At 44.8% G+C, this 17,831-nt stretch overlaps 1 protein-coding gene across 2 annotated transcripts in view; it reads right to left on the bottom strand.

The window, feature by feature from the left end:
- Positions 1-17,831, bottom strand: part of CACNA2D3 (calcium voltage-gated channel auxiliary subunit alpha2delta 3) — an 895,877-nt gene that overhangs the window by 121,658 nt on the left and 756,388 nt on the right. For both annotated transcript variants that reach the window (XM_049640724.1, XM_049640725.1), the window contains exons 27-28: positions 4,126-4,187; positions 2,872-2,916 (exon numbers count right to left, since the gene is read on the bottom strand). In XM_049640724.1, coding sequence (XP_049496681.1) covers positions 2,872-2,916; positions 4,126-4,187 — 107 coding nt within the window. The remainder of the gene's footprint in view (positions 1-2,871; positions 2,917-4,125; positions 4,188-17,831) is intronic.

The raw sequence follows: 17,831 nt of genomic DNA, 5'->3' as shown, positions 1-17,831 counted from the left end.
TTTTGTTTAATTCACAGCACTTATCACAGTGGATAATCACGTACACTTGTCTTCCCTGCTAATCAGTCAGTTCCGGTAGGAAAGAGGCCATTTCTGACTCTGCTTCCCATTGGATCCCCAGGGGTGACATAAAAGGGCTTAGGAAACATGTCTGGAGGGAATGAATGAGTGTGTGAAGTACTGCCTCTGGATCTCTCAAGTTGACATTCACCCAGGATGGAATGGAGCTCCTCCAAAGTCTTCAGTCAGACCCACGGCCAGGCCCTCCAAGTCACATGGCTCAGGCACCGCCTGGGCCAACTAAGGATGTCTACTCTTCCAGATGGGAAGATATCTGGCCATACTGACTCCACCCAGCAGCCCAGGGCACTCCAGCCAGGGCTCAGGGAGTCTACGGATGGAGGGAGACAGAGGGGCTGGAATGGGTCCAAAGCAAAGCGTGTCTGATAAGTCTGAGGGAGTTGGGCCAGGTCTTCAGTGCAGAGGAGAAGCCAGAGCATGTGAACTTAATGAGTCCCCACAGCTGTTTTTAATGGGGACCTCATCACTTGAGGGCAGTTGGGGGAGAGGGAGGGACATGGTCTCAAAGGCTTAATTAAAAGTCATGAAAGGAGAATGAGACATGGAAAGAGTGTGCTGAAAGGTGGGAAGGGACTTTGGTGGGAAAGCAGGACTGGCATTTCCATGTGAAACTATGTCAACTGGTTGCCTGAAGCCAAACTTAGAGTCAAAAATGGGGAATGGATGATAGTTTCACAGTGCAGGATGACGATATTTGAGCATCAGATCAAGTTCAGAAATGAGAGCAAACTCAATGTGTCATTTTCCAAGTATGTGGGCCTTTCCATGACATTCATAGGAGGGCTTATCCCAGTGACCGCTGAAGAAGATCATTAGCGGTGAGGAAGGCATATGTGCTGTGCTCACTGGGCCCAGGGGAGGCTGCCAATACTCCTAGAGGGCATATGCCATTGCTGTCTGAGGTTTTAGATTCAGGGGAGCCACTAACTCTAAGGGAAGAAAAAGTCTGTTGACATTTTTGGTTTATAGCTGACCTTTATTGAGTGTTTACCATTTGCCAGGAACTGTACCATGCATTTTCCATATATTATCTCATTCATTCCTTGCCATTACCCTGTGAGGTGGATATTCCTATCCCCACAGAGAGGTTCAGAAACTTGCTCAAGGTCGACAGCTCATTACTGTCAGAGCCACAATTTCAAGCCGGCTGTTCTAACTCTGCAGCCTGCTCGTTTAACCACCATGCTATATCACCTGTGAATTCAGTCATTGAACAACAAATAGATAATAGATGTTTCTAACTCTGGTTAGTGGCACCCATTCCCACTTACTTTTATATGTGAGGATGCACAGAGGCAGTGAGGATATAGGAAAATGACTGCCTCAGGTTTTATTCATCAAATTGTTTAACTATTCATCCATCTATCCATCCAACTACCCAGGAGCCAATCAACCAATCAACTCTCCAAAACACCATCCATCCCACCAGCCAACCAACCATCCATCCAGTCACCCAACTAACCAACAAACTATCCTTAGTTCTCTTGCCATAAATTGGGATTAGTAATTGTACCTACTATATGAGTGAAGGGCTTAACACAGGGTCTCGTGGCACTGATTAATCAATATTATTATTGAGCTATGTTGTCTTGAGCTGAGTACCCCAATATGATAATAAATGTCTCAAAGGCAGAGGAGAGGTTTGAGGCTTCTTGAGTGTCTTCTGAATGGCATTCTCTAACTTACTAGAGGGCATAGATCATAAGGTGTCACAAAATGTTCTTTCCTAAAGGAAAATTATTTTCGATCTGATGGTCAAAGAAAATTGGACTTCTGCTCAAAAGCTAATTGATTGGCTTTTAGTCTTTGGATAGTGATTCATATAACAATGATCTTTGGGGACTGAGCCTTTTGTGTTTAACTTCATCCCGGTTTCCCTTTTATACTTCTCTCCTTGTTTTTGCCTACTTTTTTGAAATATATTCCTAATCTATGCTTTCTGTGTTGACATTATATTTGGTTAGGATTTGTTGAATCCCTGTGGTAACCAGAAGGAATATAAATATGATTATTTATAAGTCCTGGTTTATGTATTGACTAATGTTTTAGTTACTGCAGCGAAAGAAAGGCTACCTGAGCCACCACGGAAGGCCTCTACATACCTGCTTGCTCCAAATCATGGGGCAGAGGGTGTACAGGATTAAATGCTGTGAAAACATAAGTCTGAGGGGTAAATTTATGGCAGTGGTACATTTTTTTCTCTTATTGCTCACGGGTGGGATTCAAATTCCTCTTCCCAAAAGAGCAACAGAGAGAGAGATAAAAAGAAAGGAAGGGAGGGAAGGAGGTATGGGAGAGAACACTATGCTAGAATAAAAAATCCTGAGTTTTCAACTCCTTACATTTTCATCTCATTTATTACATGAAATTAAGCAAGCCATTTCTCTGATCCTCAGTTTCCCCCTCTGCCAAATGGGATGATCATTCCTACCCATTTGATTGGGTTACTACCAGGATGAGAAGAGATAACATATGGGGCAAAAGCTTTGAGACTTGTCATATGAGCTTCAAATGGCAGCAATTTGTATTATTTCCCATAAAATGCCAAAATTCCAAAAGTGCCATCCGTGGGACATTTAAGCACATTTTTCAAAGTCTTATAAACTATTTCATTAGGGGAAGAAAGAAAAAAAAGAAAGAAAAGAAAGCAAATGTGCTTGAGTTTTTGGAGCTTGGTCTAGAGTAATCTGTCAGACATGGCTCCTTTTACAGAGGCACTTCCTCTTTGAGAAGGCACCCTCTGTCACCTCCCCTTGACCAGGGCAGACACAGGGCCAGGGGCCCTCTTACCTCGTCATCACAGCTGATGGAGCATTTGCCATCCAGAGAGGCACACTGTGGGGTGGGGGGAAAGCAAGGGGAAACGTATTGTTACTTGGACATTCCAGAATTTGCTATGGCTGCCACTTAATTATTCAAGAACAAGCTATTTCCTTGCCTTTTATGCAAAAACCAAATTTCATCCAAAGGGAATGCTCCAATGGGGCACCTGGGTGTCTCAGTCGGTTAAGCGTCCTCTTGATTTCGGCTCAGGTCATGATCTCATGGTTCGTGGGGTCAAGCCCCATGTTGGGCTCCAGGCTGAGGCTGAGATTCTCTCTTTCCCCACCCCCACTCTACCCCTCCCACATGCGCCCGCATACTCTCTATCTCTCTCTCAAAAAGAAACAAACAAACAAACAAAGGAAATGCTCCAAGATGAGTATTGTCTGCTTTCCCTAGAATCAATACCAACTCCAAATAGTCATATAAAAGACAATTTTGGGGGGAACTGACTCGTTTTCATTTTAATTTATGTTGCCTATTTTAACTTATGTTGCCATTCAATATTGATATCTTTTTAAGATCTCAAATCTTTGAGTAACAAAAAATATCACTGTGTGAGTATTTAATTTACAATTTATAAAGGCTAGTGACTCTTTAAAAACACTCCTGTCTTAGTCTATAGTTTCCTAAAGTGTTTAAGTATTTATGTAAGAAATAATATATTACCCCAACATTTAGAATTGGGGAAAAATGGCCATTTCCACTGAATCACTACACAAATACTACTGAGATTGCTCGATACAGAGAACACAGTGCAAAGAAGGAAGCCTTCCAGATTTTCCAAGGCATAGAAGCCCTCTCTGGTCAAAGAAGTCAGATGCATGCTTAGTCAGATCTAGTTATGCAAAGGCCTTCAAAACTGCAATAAGGAAATTCACAAATAGATAACCAGGCACCGCAAAGTTAGAAAAAAATCACTGTGGAAATTCATAAAAGTCACCAATAGTTAAAAGAAAAACTGCTCCTTTGGAAGATGACTATCTTGATTTCACAATTAAAACATTTTGTAGGAGCAAATTGCCTTCTTTCCCAGCATGTGCTGTCTAACATGCTGACAGCCTTTTATTTTGCAGTGAAATGAAAGGTAACCTGAGCAGCCAGCAGTTCATTCTACAAACATTCATCGGAAATCTGGCACTTTAGGCTCCGGGTCCCCAAATGTGAACACCTGTATAATAACAGTGTCGCTAAAGCTTCAATACGCTGATTATAACTTACCTGTCTGCTGGCAGTCCAGAACTTCCTCTGGAAAAATTCAAGTTTCATCTGAATGCCTACAGCTGGGACAAATTATAAATAAAACAAGGCATTAGAGATTCCTTCCCACAATTACTTATCATTGAAAGTTATCTGTCACGGGGAAAAGCTGATGCAAGCATACCAGATAAGAACTTAAAAACTAAATTTACAGTGAAGCCTACAACTAAGACATTTTACCTTTCAGGTAAGGAATTCTCAAGGCTAATTATATGCACAGAACTGTTGATGACTCTTTGGAGACACGTTACCTGTGTGTTTCTAAAATTCATACACTTGTGGTCACTCCCCTCCCAAACCCAGGCTAAAAACAGGAATGAAAAAAATAAAGTCTATTTCGAAAACGATTGCTTCTTCTGGGTTCTTGTTTCAGTTATTACTGTATGAACTTGCATGTGTAAAATGTATACTATGCATGTGTTTTTGAGATACAACATTTGGAAAGCACTTGTCACGAGGCTGGAGTTTGGAAGGGAGTCACTTTGCTATGATGTGACTTAGTTAAACTGGCCCCCAGTATCCACATCTCGATGATTTTCTCTCCCCAGGAACTTTGAGGGAATTACGCAATTCTGTTTGGCCATGAAAAGCTCCCTTGAGCAACAGTGCATGCCAGTTCCAGTGAGAGAAACATACAGAGAGAGAAGTTAGGAAAGTGACTTGAAACTTTGGGAAGTAACATTTGGTGGAACCTTAGAATCAGGACATGAACAAGCTCACACTGTTTCTCTCCCTGAAGCCAAAATGATGTAACTCTTGAAACCATTTCGGAAAGTGCTCAAGGCAGAGCAGAAGGCTCATCAGATGGTAAGAAGATGTTAGAGGAGTTTGGAAAGAAAGAATGCGATTCTGTGCTGGAAACACTGGATTCCACGCGGGACGCCATTGGTCCCAGTGCAGTTCTGCAAACTTCAGTCTTTTGCACACCAACTTCCCTATTTTTGCCACATCTGCACACCACCAGTATTGTTATTTATCTTTCCACACGTTTTCTTTTACTTAAATACCTAAAGTAACTTCAACCTAAATAACAGTACCCATCAAAGGAAAGACATGGTTGGGGTGTGGGGGAAGTTCACTCAATACTCTTAAGATCCCACATGCCACCATGTTTAATCCCCCAGTTAGGTAATCATTGCCATACTAACTTCAGGAACCTGAAGATTTATGAAAGTCTTGGCCTGTTACTCTTATAACCATCAAGTGCATTCCTACTTATTAGAAAAATTGTTGAAGCAAGCCTGAGAGTCAAGGTTGACTGAGGTATGCACATTTGGAGGGACTCATCTTCTACCTTTGGACTTAGAAACTCAGACTCTAGGATAAGGCTAGAGTGAACATGGCTGCAAAATGCAGAATGGGAAGTCTCTGGAATGCACCATCTCAGCACTCTGGATTCACGTGGCTTTGCTCAAAGCATTCCCCACCTTCTGGACCATAAGCTCTCAAAGGACAGGCACCTGATCTTGCTCCCCATTGGATTCCTGCCCCCCCAGCAAGGTGCTGAGCATGTAGATGACCCATCGGTAAATGCTTGCCTTTTAAAAAACCTTTCAGGTGACATTACAGTCAGTAGTTATTGAGAAAAAAGAGTAATATCAATATGAATTATAATCACATCCAAATAGAGGCTTTGCGGTGGTAGTTCTCCACATGTTAGAACCCAGGGAACTTTTTTAGAAAGGACTGATCCCTGGGGTGCCTTCTCCCTCCACACCTAGACCATTTAAACTAGATTTCCTCGGAGTGGTGTCTAGGCATGGGTAGCTGAATGAAGATTTTTTCGTTTAAAGTTTATTTATTTATTTTAAGAGAGAGAGAGAGAGAGAGCATAAGCAAGGGGAGGGATGGAGAGAGAGAGAATCCCAAGCACGCTCTGCACTGGCAGCATAGAGCCAGACGTGGAGGTCAGTCTCATGAACCGTGAGATCATGACCCGAGCCAAAATCAAGAGTTGGATGCTTACCTGACTGAGCCACCCAGGTGCCCTAGCATAACTGAAGAACAGCCTCTAGTGATTCTAATGTGCAGCCAGGGTTGAGCACGGCTGCTCCACAGGCCTTAGTAAACTGGCTGTGGGGGACCTGCCACCACGTGGACCACTTTGTCAGACTGCAACACAAGCTGCTCTTCCTGGCCCTAGAGAACATTTCAGAGAACACCTCAAGGAACGTGATTTTGGAGGTTGGAGGCTGTGTGCTGCTATTTCCAATAAATCTGACCTTCCCAAATGCCTGACAGGCCGTATCCTCGTTGGGGAGGGGCCAACCGAGGGCACTGCAGAGCAGGCTGGGCTTTGCTTAGATCCACAGCAGGCAGAGGTGAGGGCCTGCCCTTAAGAGGCGACTTGGAGGAGTTTCTCTGGTTCTACCAACGACAGGGAGGGTGCGGGCAGCAGAGAGCTGACTTCAGGACAGAGGGCCTCACGTTGTGACATCCACTCACTGGTGTCTAGGAGGAGAGTGGAGGTGAGTTTCTCTCTCGTCTTCCGTGTGCTTTTCTGTGTGGCTTCTCCTTGGCATTGGTCCCCAGCCAGCTCGTCCCAGGCTGGCAGTCAGTAATTCTAAGGCCACTTGTGAGGACCATGGCCAACAACCATGGCAGGCTTCTAGATGCTAAAGGATAAAGCAGAGGGCTTCCTGAAAGCGTCACCCCACAGTGGCCTTTCCATGGTGTCTCTTGTTCCGGTAGCCCAGAGTTGCCCCTGGCCCACCCATCCTCACCTGGGTTCCCCATCAGCAGCCCGTGCCCTTTCTGAGAACCCCTTATATCCTTCTGATGGACGCCCCCCCCCCCCCCAATTTTCACCTCCCTAATGAAGCTTGCTATTCCCTCCTGGGTGTTTATCCATCTCACATTCCTGAAGCCTGCTATCATCTGCCCCTTTCAGCCTGCACCCCAGTTCCTCAGAGTGCTTTAATCTTTCCTCCTGAGTCAGCCCCTCCATCCCATTAATCATGTGGGCTGCTTCTCTCTGATCCCCCTCCAGCATGCTGTGTCCCTTCCCTGCTCCCGATGCCCTAAACTAGACACCGCTTTCTTTGCTCCTCATTCCTCGCACCCCCATCTGGGCCGTGAGGTCGATGCCACAGGGCTGTCTGAAGTCCTGACTGCCACATCTGCTTGGTTTTGCCCTGGCTGTGTTTTTGCTGGCTGACCCCCTCTGCCCCTGTCAGCAACTCTGGCCCCTGGCTCCCGGTAGCACATCTGGTTTCATAGCATTTTCGCCTATAAGCTAACGTACTTCGCTATGATTAAGAGAATCACAAGCTCATTGGCAAGTCAACTCCATGACCATTTGTTCAGTGGCCTTCCCTATGCTGAGCTCTCAGTTGGGTGCTCAGGGGAATGAGAACACATAATCCCATGGTGTCTAGCTGTGGTGTAGCCACATGGTAAAGGCAACGTCAGAGACTTCACACAGGGCTGAAGAGCACAATAGATGGAGCGGGTTTGGCCTGGGAGAGCTGGCAGGAGCTTTGTGTAAGGTGACACCTGGAGACCTGACTGGCAGGAAAAGTAAGAGCAGAGGCAAATGGTAATCCAAGCACGGAAACAGCGCAGATGAAAGGATGCAGCCTTTTAAAAGACCACAGTCTCTTCTGAGGCTGAAGGAATGGGAGTGGGGGACATGCTTGTGCAGGTTGAGGTCAAACGGCTGAAGGTCTTGAATGTTGGGCCCACGCATCTAAAGAGTCTCCTGTAGGCCTTGGGCCAGATCCAGCCTCTTTTTATAAATAAAGTTTTATTGGAACACAGCCACATGCATCTGTTTCCACACTGTCTATGGTGTGACGGCAGTGCTGAGTCGTTGTAACAGAGACTGAATGGCCCACAAAGCCTAAAATTCACGTTATTTGGCCCTCCACTGGAAAAGTTTGTCGACACTTGCTATGGGGTCTGAGGAGCCATTTAAGATTAAGCAGAGATATGGCAGGACCACAGATCGATATTTTAGAAAGTCCATGATGGAGGCCTTGAAGAGGAAGTACTAGGGAAATGGTCCAGACAGTGGGAGACGAGAACAAGAGGTGTTAGGCACCTCCAGCCACTTGGTACATTTGGCTAATGATCTTTTAAGCATGAAAATGATTTAAAGCGGAGAGAAAAAACACACACAAAAAACCCCACAAAAAAACAAAAAAACCTAATACCACCCCTCACCAACGGCCACTTCCCCGCCAAACAGACAAAAATGCTTAAGGAGCATCCTCTAGCCGACTCTTTTCAAGAAAACAAATAGGAGCTTCCACAAACAGAAATTTAGATTCCTTTCACTATTTTCCTTTATCTTTGTTTCACATGGGTTTTTTTCCAACTCTTATCAGAAGAAAATCATTATTACTTCAGCAAGTCCCACTCTCTTCCCCCACCCCCTACATATCCCAAATGGAACCCAAGATATTTGTCATGCCTGTCTATTTTGCTCTTTCAACAACATTTTAAGCCATAACAGTATACTCTGATTCAAGTCAATCTTGCTAATTTAATAAGGAAAACAAGGACAGAAAATGCTTTAGTGAAACCCAAGTCCCAAAGAGAATGCAGAAAATAAAAACACCATTCCTGGGGTTTGAAATTTTTTAGACAGTCCAGAAAATCATCAACATATTTCTCCTGGAGCTCATGGTTCTCCTCACTTCCATTTGAGTACAAAAGCTCCCAGACCCCCTGTCAGGGGCTTTCACCATGACCATAGAACAAGAGCCCCTTTTTCCATGACAGCATCGGGTGGTACCTTACTCACCTTCAGGAGTGGAATAGACCCAGAAAAAGGTATCCTTTGGGGCCCTTCCCAATGTGCCAATATTGTGTGTGCCTCTAGGACAGTGACGCCCAGATACTGGGATGGTCTTTGGAAATCAGCAAAACAACAAAACCATTTTTGCGAGAACTGCCATCCCAAAGAGCCCCAGGCCCTTTCACAGGAGATGATTCAGGCATCTGGAGTACTGACATCACTTTTGGTTTGAATTACTCAGGTGACTTTTCCTATAACTCTCCTCAGTACTCCAGGAGGGCCTCGGTACAGATTTTCATCCCAGCAATGCAGACCACATACCTTCAGTGAAGTATCTTCCAGGCTTCCTCCTTCCTCAACTTTGTAACTTCCTTACTACCTACTTCCTCCTCCTTCTCCTCCTCCATATTTATCAGAAACCCAGTATGTGCGAGGGGTTGGGTGTACTGATATGAAGACAAAACACCAGGGATGGGGACCTGGAGAGGGTAGTCAAATCACTGAAAAGAGGATGGCACTTCAGGATTCCCAAGTGGATATAGATGAACACAGAGCATCATCCATGCACCTAAACATGTAGCCATTTCACGTAGGGATGTCAGTGACTAGTGTGCTTGAATCAGGACAGACACCTCAAATGCTCCAGTTCTGTGCTGTCCAGATTGGCGGCTACCAGCTACATGTGGCTATTTTAATTAAAATAGAATAAAATTAAGAATTTACTTCCAGAGTTGTGCTAGTCACATTTTCAGTGCTCAATAGCCACATGGGGCTAGTGCTCCCGTAGTGGATCGTGTAGCTCGACAACATTTCCATCATCACAGAGAGTCCTGTTGGACAGTGATCACTGATAGCAGGAGCATCAGAGAGGAACTGGGTATTAGCACTCTTTAAGGATCAACGGTAAAGTTCTCCACAGAGCTGTCCACGCTACCCACTCCCTGGAGGTGCAAGAAAGGAGGATGACTTAGGTATGGAGGATTTAGATCATTTAGAACCGCCAGTGTGAGAAGACCTGGATTTACAATGGGAAGTTGGTAATTAGTTTGAGAGAAACCCAAAGAAATCAATGCAATATGCTCAATGTGGCTACCACCCCCAAGATTTATTTATTTTGCTTTATAAAATTTGAGAATACAAATTACATTTCCAGTGCTATTATATTCAAATGCATTCAAGATGAAATCATGCATGCATCTCATATCAGGTTAATAGACATGCATTCAAGTGTAATCCGAGACCCGCCAAAGAACAATGTTACATGTAAAATTAGAAATAAAGTAACTTTTTCATATTGTACTCATTTAGAAATAATTTTCTGTGGGCTTGGCCTCAACTTGCAACATACCCCTAGGAGCACAAATCCGGTTTGTAAAATAGTGCTCACCATGCCTGGCACGCAAGCTCACACAGACACCCCTGCTTCCATTTGCCCACTCTCCCAGCCATACCGTATATTCAGATACACATTGAGAGCTCATCCAGGAGACAGAAGAACAATCCAGCTGCCAGCAACCAATTATAACCAGGAAAAGTTTTACTGAAAGAACTGGATGTGAACCCTGTTTCTAAGACTGCTGTGTGCAAAGGATGTATTACTTTACCTCTCTGTCCCTGAAAAGACAGTCATACCAGCTTTAGCTTCTGCACAGAACTTTTGCGGGATAGGGGTAAATGGTACAAGATAAAATGGTGTGTATTCGAACACTCTAAAGGCTTGATAGTGTTGTCAACCTTCCTGCTATGATTTGTTCCCAGAGTTTTTACCCGTTATTCTTGTATTTCACCACTACATACAACTTTTCGTGCCAATATATTGAGACTGAACAAAAAAAAATCCACCCAGGATAAATCCATCCTGTTCACTGCTAGAAATGTCTATGGTATAATATTGGTGGGTAAATACTGTACTAAATTATGATTCCAAAGAAGGGGGATAGAGACCATATGAGTCCTGGCAAGATGAAGCAGAAAACACAAGGTGATGATTCTCTTTCAGTTGAGCAAGCTTTTAGAATGGATTCTGCCCCCCCCCTCCCCAACATTAAGGAAAGCTGTGCTCTATCGTTCAAGCCCTTCACGCACCCCTTCTGGAACTGTGATCACTTATGCACACTCAGGACAAGGCTAGACAGGTCTGCATATAGAATCCAAGAAGTTTATTGTCCCCAGTCTGGCAGTACCAGCTTCATGTGTTCATCCAACAGGGTACCTAACAAACAAAGCTTCTCAACAGACTGGTCACTGATGGCAGCATGTGACAATTATTTCATCCCAGTGCTCAGGCAGAGAAAGGTTCCAGAGTGACCCTGAGTTAGTGTGGCCCATAAAGAGAAGTCTTTTGTAATAGATCCAATCCATTGATAGGGATATGTAGACAACTGCATCTTTATCAGAGAAAATTGAAACTATAATAAGTTAATAAATAAAATATCTGCTAAGAATACCCCATGTATTTCATTACTTAAGAGTGGGACTTTTATTTTGCTTTTTAAAAAAATTAAAAGTTTTTTTTTAATGTTTATTTGTTTTTGAAGGAGAGAGAGAGAGACAGAGAGTGAGTGGGGGAGGGGCAGAGAGAGAGAGAGAGAGAGAGAGACAGAGAGAGAGAGAGAGGGAGACACAGAATCCAGAATGGGCTCCAGGCTCTGAGCTGTCAGCACAGAGCCCAATGTGGGGCTTGAATCTGTGAACTGTGAGATCATGACCTGAGCTGAAGTCAGACGCTTAATGGAGTGAGCCACCTAGGTGCTCCTAAAAATTTTTTTAAATGTTTATTTTTGAGACAGAGAGAGCACGAGCAGGGGAGAGGCAGAGAGAGAGGAAGAGAAAATATGAAGCAGGTTCTGCACTGTCAGCACAAAGTCTGACACGGGGCTCGAACCCACAAACTGTGAGATCATGACCTGAGTGGAAAAGACACTCAACCGACCGAGCTACCCAGTCGCCCTGAGTGGGACAAGTTTTCTCAAAACCTACATTCTACAAATAAATGCTGGCCATACGTTTGTTATCTCTTCCAGAAAATGAGCTCCTGCTGGTTACACTTCTCAAGCAAGGTAGTGGCTATTTTTACTCAGCTGGCTTAATATCGCCCATTCTGTCCTCAACCCCCTTTGACAGAGCCCCTGATTTTTCGTTCCTTTGTGTACAATGGCAATGATTGCTAGCGGTGACAGTAACAAGGGCTGGCACATTTGGATTCCAACTTGCCTTAATTAACGGTCAACTGTAATAGCTGTTAGCCAGGCCACATTTGTTTAAATGTTTTCTTCTGTTTATTTTCAACATAGTTAATTGCAAGCCGAACTAACAAATGAATCTGCATGTCACTTTTGGGGGAATATTTCACGATCAACGGGGGGTTTGGAATAAGGCCACTGTTCTGGGGTGTTGAGGAAAAGAATTCTAACCTTCCTTACCTCAAATACAAGCCCATTCCAGAGGTCTGCTAATGTCCAGGATAAATGACTTACCACATGAATAACAATTTAGAGCCGTAATGTGAATTATGACATAACTCATCTGTTAAATATTTCATGTGAAGATTTTAATGAATTGCATGATGGAATGTTGGACAAAAAAGACAACTGAAATCCTGGGACTAATTTGGGTGAAACTGAGAACAGAGTATCCTCACCATGAGGGGGAAGGAAAGGCAGCTGTTTTCATGTCCCCCTGGGTGTCAGACAGCCAAGTCCAAAGCCTTTCTTAAAAGATTATAGGGGAGAGAGAGCAATCAGCAACAACCGTTTGAAAAATATTTAGATCAAAGCAATATTTGTTTATTATAATCTTGGTAAAGCCTGAACATTAATCTCCAAGGTATGGTATTATTTCAGAAATTGGGGGGGGGGGGAACAACATCCTCAGAGCAGTAGACACACCTCATATTTTAGCCTATGCCAACTGAAGAAATACAATGATAAAAGGGGAGGAGGTGTTTTAAATACATCCCCAAACCGAGTGCATATTTCACTTCTGAAGTGTTCTGTGTGGTACAGTGTGGGAGGGGGGAGGGGTGGACTGTCTTGTACATGCTTTTAAGTAACAAAGAGCCCCATGATGTACGCCTGTGGTAAGAGAGAGGGAGTGGAAACAGGATTCATTATCACTCGATTGACAATGTGATAGCAAAAGATTTTCTTTGAAGACTCATAGCTGTGGAAGCCTCTTTTAATCTGGAACCATCCCCACCCAGTCTGTGGCTGGCTTCTGGGAATGTGTGTAGGAAGGCCTCATCAGTTGCCTGCAGATTTCTTTGGTAATCGCTTTGTTTTCGTCCTGCCGAAGCTTCTCGGGAGCAGTCACCTCAGGGAAAGTGTAATAAGTGACAATTATGAATGTTTCCTCCATTTTGATTCTAATTACTTGACAGAATCAACGCTGAAAAGAATTAGCGGGGCCGTGGGATGGAATCATAACTTCCTTTTCACTCCTGAGGTAATCTGGAAGCATTTTTCCAGACTCCATCTGAAGAAACCTATATTCCCTCAGCTTTCTGAGGCCACGGGAGCTGGCATCGACTATTTTTTGTCACATTGTTTTATGCTCACAAAACTCTTCAAATAATATTATTTCAATAAAGTTTTGGAGCCAATACATTTCTAGAGTCAATTCCCATCTTTTCAGCCTTTCAGAATAAAACATTTAAGCCTCAGGCTTCATTGTATTTTAATCAGGTTACACAAATCAATGTCCATTAAGAAAATTATAAGCTTCCAAATTATAGCTCCCCAGTTAATAATTTCTTATTAGGTCACCACCTAATAACAGTTACCAAAGAGATTATAACAAAATCAAGGGTCAGATTTCCAAACATTTCAAAACCCATAATAGAATGGTCACATTTATTTGCCAAACACCTCTGAGTTGGATGTTTGTGACTGTATTTAATGCAAAGCAGTGCTAAAATATCCACGTGGGTGGCTCACAGGGCTGGAGGGACACATCCAGCTCCTCTGAGCCTTCGGCTCATGTTCCAGGGCACAGGGAAGGAAGGGGACTTGGGTAAGCACACCCAGCTCATTTGAGCGAGCCTGAGTCCATCCCAGAGCTCCCCACCTCAGATCTTTCCAGGACTGGGTGGGAAGGGCGGTGAATGAGAAACAGCCCTGTGCTGGTATGAAGGGAGCAGCTCAGCTCAGCTGATGCCTTGTGGGAATATAGTCTGGATGCTATAGGCTATTCTGATGCTGAAGGAGAAGCTGAAAATCTAGATTTCATATGCAGACAATTCACTGAAAAATTCACAACGGTCTCTCATAGGGTCGCCAGATAAAATACTTCTGATTTGCGACATCTGGCAACCCTACACTGAGGGTCACGCGGCACATCCCAGGCAAAGACCTGGGGTGACCTCTGTTGCAGGCTGAGCCCTGAGAGCACTGAGGTACTTGTGTCCTGCAGCAAAACATCAGGTCTGGGAACCAAGGCCGCCTCCATCAACATGACTTTCGTGACTTTGCTCTTTGTTCCAGAAAATTCTTGCCCAGAAATGTAAGGCCGTAAACAAGTAAAAAATACCTCATGATTTGCTTGAGAAACTTCCCCCAAAGCAATTTATCTGAGCAACAGACCGCTCCTGACCATAGGGAAAGTGCTCATTTATCAAACCAAGACTTGAGAAGTCCACCATCCTTAAAGCAGCCCAATCCCAATCCGATCCCACACTGAGAGACCCTCCAGACCCCAGAACCCTAGAAATACCTTTTGACCTTCCCTTATGGGGGCATATTAAGACCCTGGCAGGGTGGTGTTCTCCTTCACTGCAGGAGGGAACAGCACTGACTTTTCTTGGTCTACAGGATATTCCAGTGTTTTTTTTTGTCTACACAGGCAAACCTGCTTTATTTTTCTTCAAAGCATTTATCGATTCTTGGCATTAAGTTATATTATGTGCTATTTATTGTGTTTCATTCCTACCTGATGAGGGGTAAGCCCCTCGAGGGCAGAGGATGTTTACACCTGTATTCCCTGTATCTAGGAAACGTGCCCAGCCCAGGCAGGCCTTGTGAATACGCATCAGTGAATGATTGGACAGTTGGATGCGGTGCTGATGGTGACATCAGCTACTCTCAGACAGTTTACTCTCTCAGGAGACCCACCTTTGCTATTCAGGTGGTTTGCACACTGTCCTGAGGGAAACGGAGAGCCACGGAAAGGTTCTCAGCAAGGGACAGGTGTGAGATGTGAACAGATCTTGCAAATGCCGGCAGGTGAAGGTGGGGACCGCCTGGTTTCTGTGAGGAGGTGAGGGATGATGGACTCGTGGAGCCAGGGGCACCGGGGATGGGACAGAGAGGTTTGGTCTTGTTGCTGGCTGCTCCTGACCCAGGGAAGTCTAGAACCCGAGTTTTGCCATCGGCACGTCAATCTCATCTACATCTTGCCAGATACTGTCTACCCCTCAACCTGAAGGCTCTGTCATTTTAGCTTAGTAAGTGTCAGCATGTTGTGATTTTGCTTGCATGTGAATCATTTCATGAAACATGTTCCCCTGCTCACCTGACATGTCTTGGAATTATACACAGTATATTCCACGATGGAAATTAGTTTATAAATCAAATCATAGGAATTATATCACATAATAACCATAGGGGCACCTGGATGGCTCAGTGGGTTAAGTGTCCCACTCACTCCCGATTTCAGCTCAGGTCATGATCTTATAGGTCATGAGTTCGAACCCTGCATCGGGCTCTGCACTGATAGTGCGGAGCCTGTTTGGGATTCTTTCTCTCTCCCTCCACCTCCCTGCCCTTCCCCTGTTCATGCTCTCTCTAAGTAAATAAATAAACTTTAAAAAAATAATACCAGTAATTGAAGCTTTAGATACTGCACAGCCAATCCTCACGGCACTGTACAAGGTGAACAGTACTCCCAGCCACACTTTACATGTAAGAAGACGGAGAATCAGAGAGGTAAGTTACAGGCCTAAGCATCCCTGTCAGGAAGTGATCGTCAACTTTGTTTTCGCCTCACGGAGCAAAGCCAAAGAGGTTTCCACAACTGTGAGTTCTAGCACCTTCTCTCTGTGTGTTTTTGTGGGTGTTTGTTTATTTGTTTTTCAGACAAAATGCAGACTGGAGGTTTCAAGAGAAGTCACCCATCATTCTCTATTTAAACAATCCAGGATATTTGCACAATTATCAGAATGTTCAAATTGGTTCTGTCTTTTCCAGATATCGATGACCGATTTGTTTAGGTGATTGGCCCATTACCTTAAAAGCCTCTGAGAACACACTGCCTTCTCTGCAGGTACAGTTAGGGGAAGTATTCAGTAAAGAGGCAGGACCCAAAGATGAGCAGAAATTTATGAGGACCCAGGGACCGGGTGAAGAGGGAGTGTGGAGGGAGCATTTTGGACCACATGCAAAATCCCAGCTGGGGAGGAGTTTATGGAGTCCGAGAGCTGCAAGAGACCACCTGCAAGGCCAATGCAGGTGAAGAAGCTTAACGCCCCTGGTCTTTCTAACAGGGGCAATGAGCAGGACTCGATGATGTTCAAACGAAAACTGGTAATTATCCTGGGGATATCTCATCATAACCAGAATCGCACACTTCATGACGCCCTCAGAGTTGTGCATCAACAAGACCGTCATTCTCCATCTGTACCCAGTGTCTCCAGTTCATCTGACATAAAAAGGACAATAATGGGAACAGTCAAAGGAAAACCATGTACTTATTGAGTGAGCTCCTGCAGAAAGGCAGCCTGGGAAACAAGGCCAGCCTGCCACTGGGCCTCCTTCCCTCCAGCCATCTAGGTACCAATTCCAAAGTCAAACACCTGGGTGGCAGATGGTCTGGCTGTATCAGACCTGCCCAAGGCAGATAGGCTTCCAGAACAGCTGTGCACAAGGTGCTTATGAGCAGGGAGGGAGAAGAGAACGAGAAGGCAGACGGCATTCTGGAGTAATGAAGCACTATTTTTCTTCAACCACTTGGAATCTCAGGATCTTAGAATATTTGGAAATCAGCCTCGGAGTGAAGGATACCAGTTTTGTACTGTAAGTTAATCAGGTGGATGTTGAGGATGGAAAGGCCATCTTCTGTCATAAAGTGATTGCTCCCAAGCACGTGGCTGGATACACCTGAGTCTCTCATCTGGGTTCCTGGACAGGTTTTCAGAATAGGGTGCACTGGTCAGATCCCTGTACGTGTCAAAGGGGGGCTGTAGGGAGTGGGGGTAGGGGGCAGGCACCTCCTTTTCTGCTTTGGTAGGAAAATGCAAATCCTTCTCAGCAAGACCCACACCCCAGAGCCCTCTCTGTAGAGCCCTCTGTGTAGACGGGGGTCTCAGTGGTGAGCCGGGTCCCTCGACACAGACCTTATCCTTCCCATGAAGGTTTCATGGTGCCTGCTACGCTTTTAGTAAAAACTGAGTGAATGAATAAATGAATGAATGAACAAGCAAATGCACTGTGTTCCAGGCACTAGGCAGTTAATCATTTGCCTTTCATGCTTTCTTTGAGGGATAACAGTTTGAAACACAGTTGTTACCAACACTCTTCCCAGTTTCCTGGCACCCCCTGGCTCTTCTCATTCCCTCAGCTAAAGCATTCCATGCTTAGGGCCTCAGGGAAGGGAGGGCACAGAGAAACTCAGAGAACAAAGGAGTAAATTCTGGATTTTGAGTCTCAAAAATGGAGGCCTCGGGGAATCTCAGGGTGGGAGGGGTGGCTTGGGAATTGCCTGGGCTGGTGCCTCTCCCTTCCACCCTGCCTCCAGCCCCCCAAACAGACCTCTCAGGAAAGATGACCTGACCAGAAAAGGGAAGAGAATCCAAGGTGCCCGCGGCCTGAAGGAAAGACTCACGCTATGATGTCCCGCAGGTGTCTGCCTTCCCCTCCTCTACCCTAGTTCTGAAACCAAGGGGACTCCTGGAGCACAGACAAGTACTCCCCAGCACACACTCCTCTCTTGAGGA

This window comes from Panthera uncia, chromosome A2 (genome assembly GCF_023721935.1).
Source record: "Panthera uncia isolate 11264 chromosome A2, Puncia_PCG_1.0, whole genome shotgun sequence".
NCBI classification, from domain to species: domain Eukaryota; kingdom Metazoa; phylum Chordata; class Mammalia; order Carnivora; family Felidae; genus Panthera; species Panthera uncia.
The sequence above is the reverse complement of the archived record's forward strand: the minus strand, read 5'-3'. Positions and strand labels throughout refer to the sequence as shown.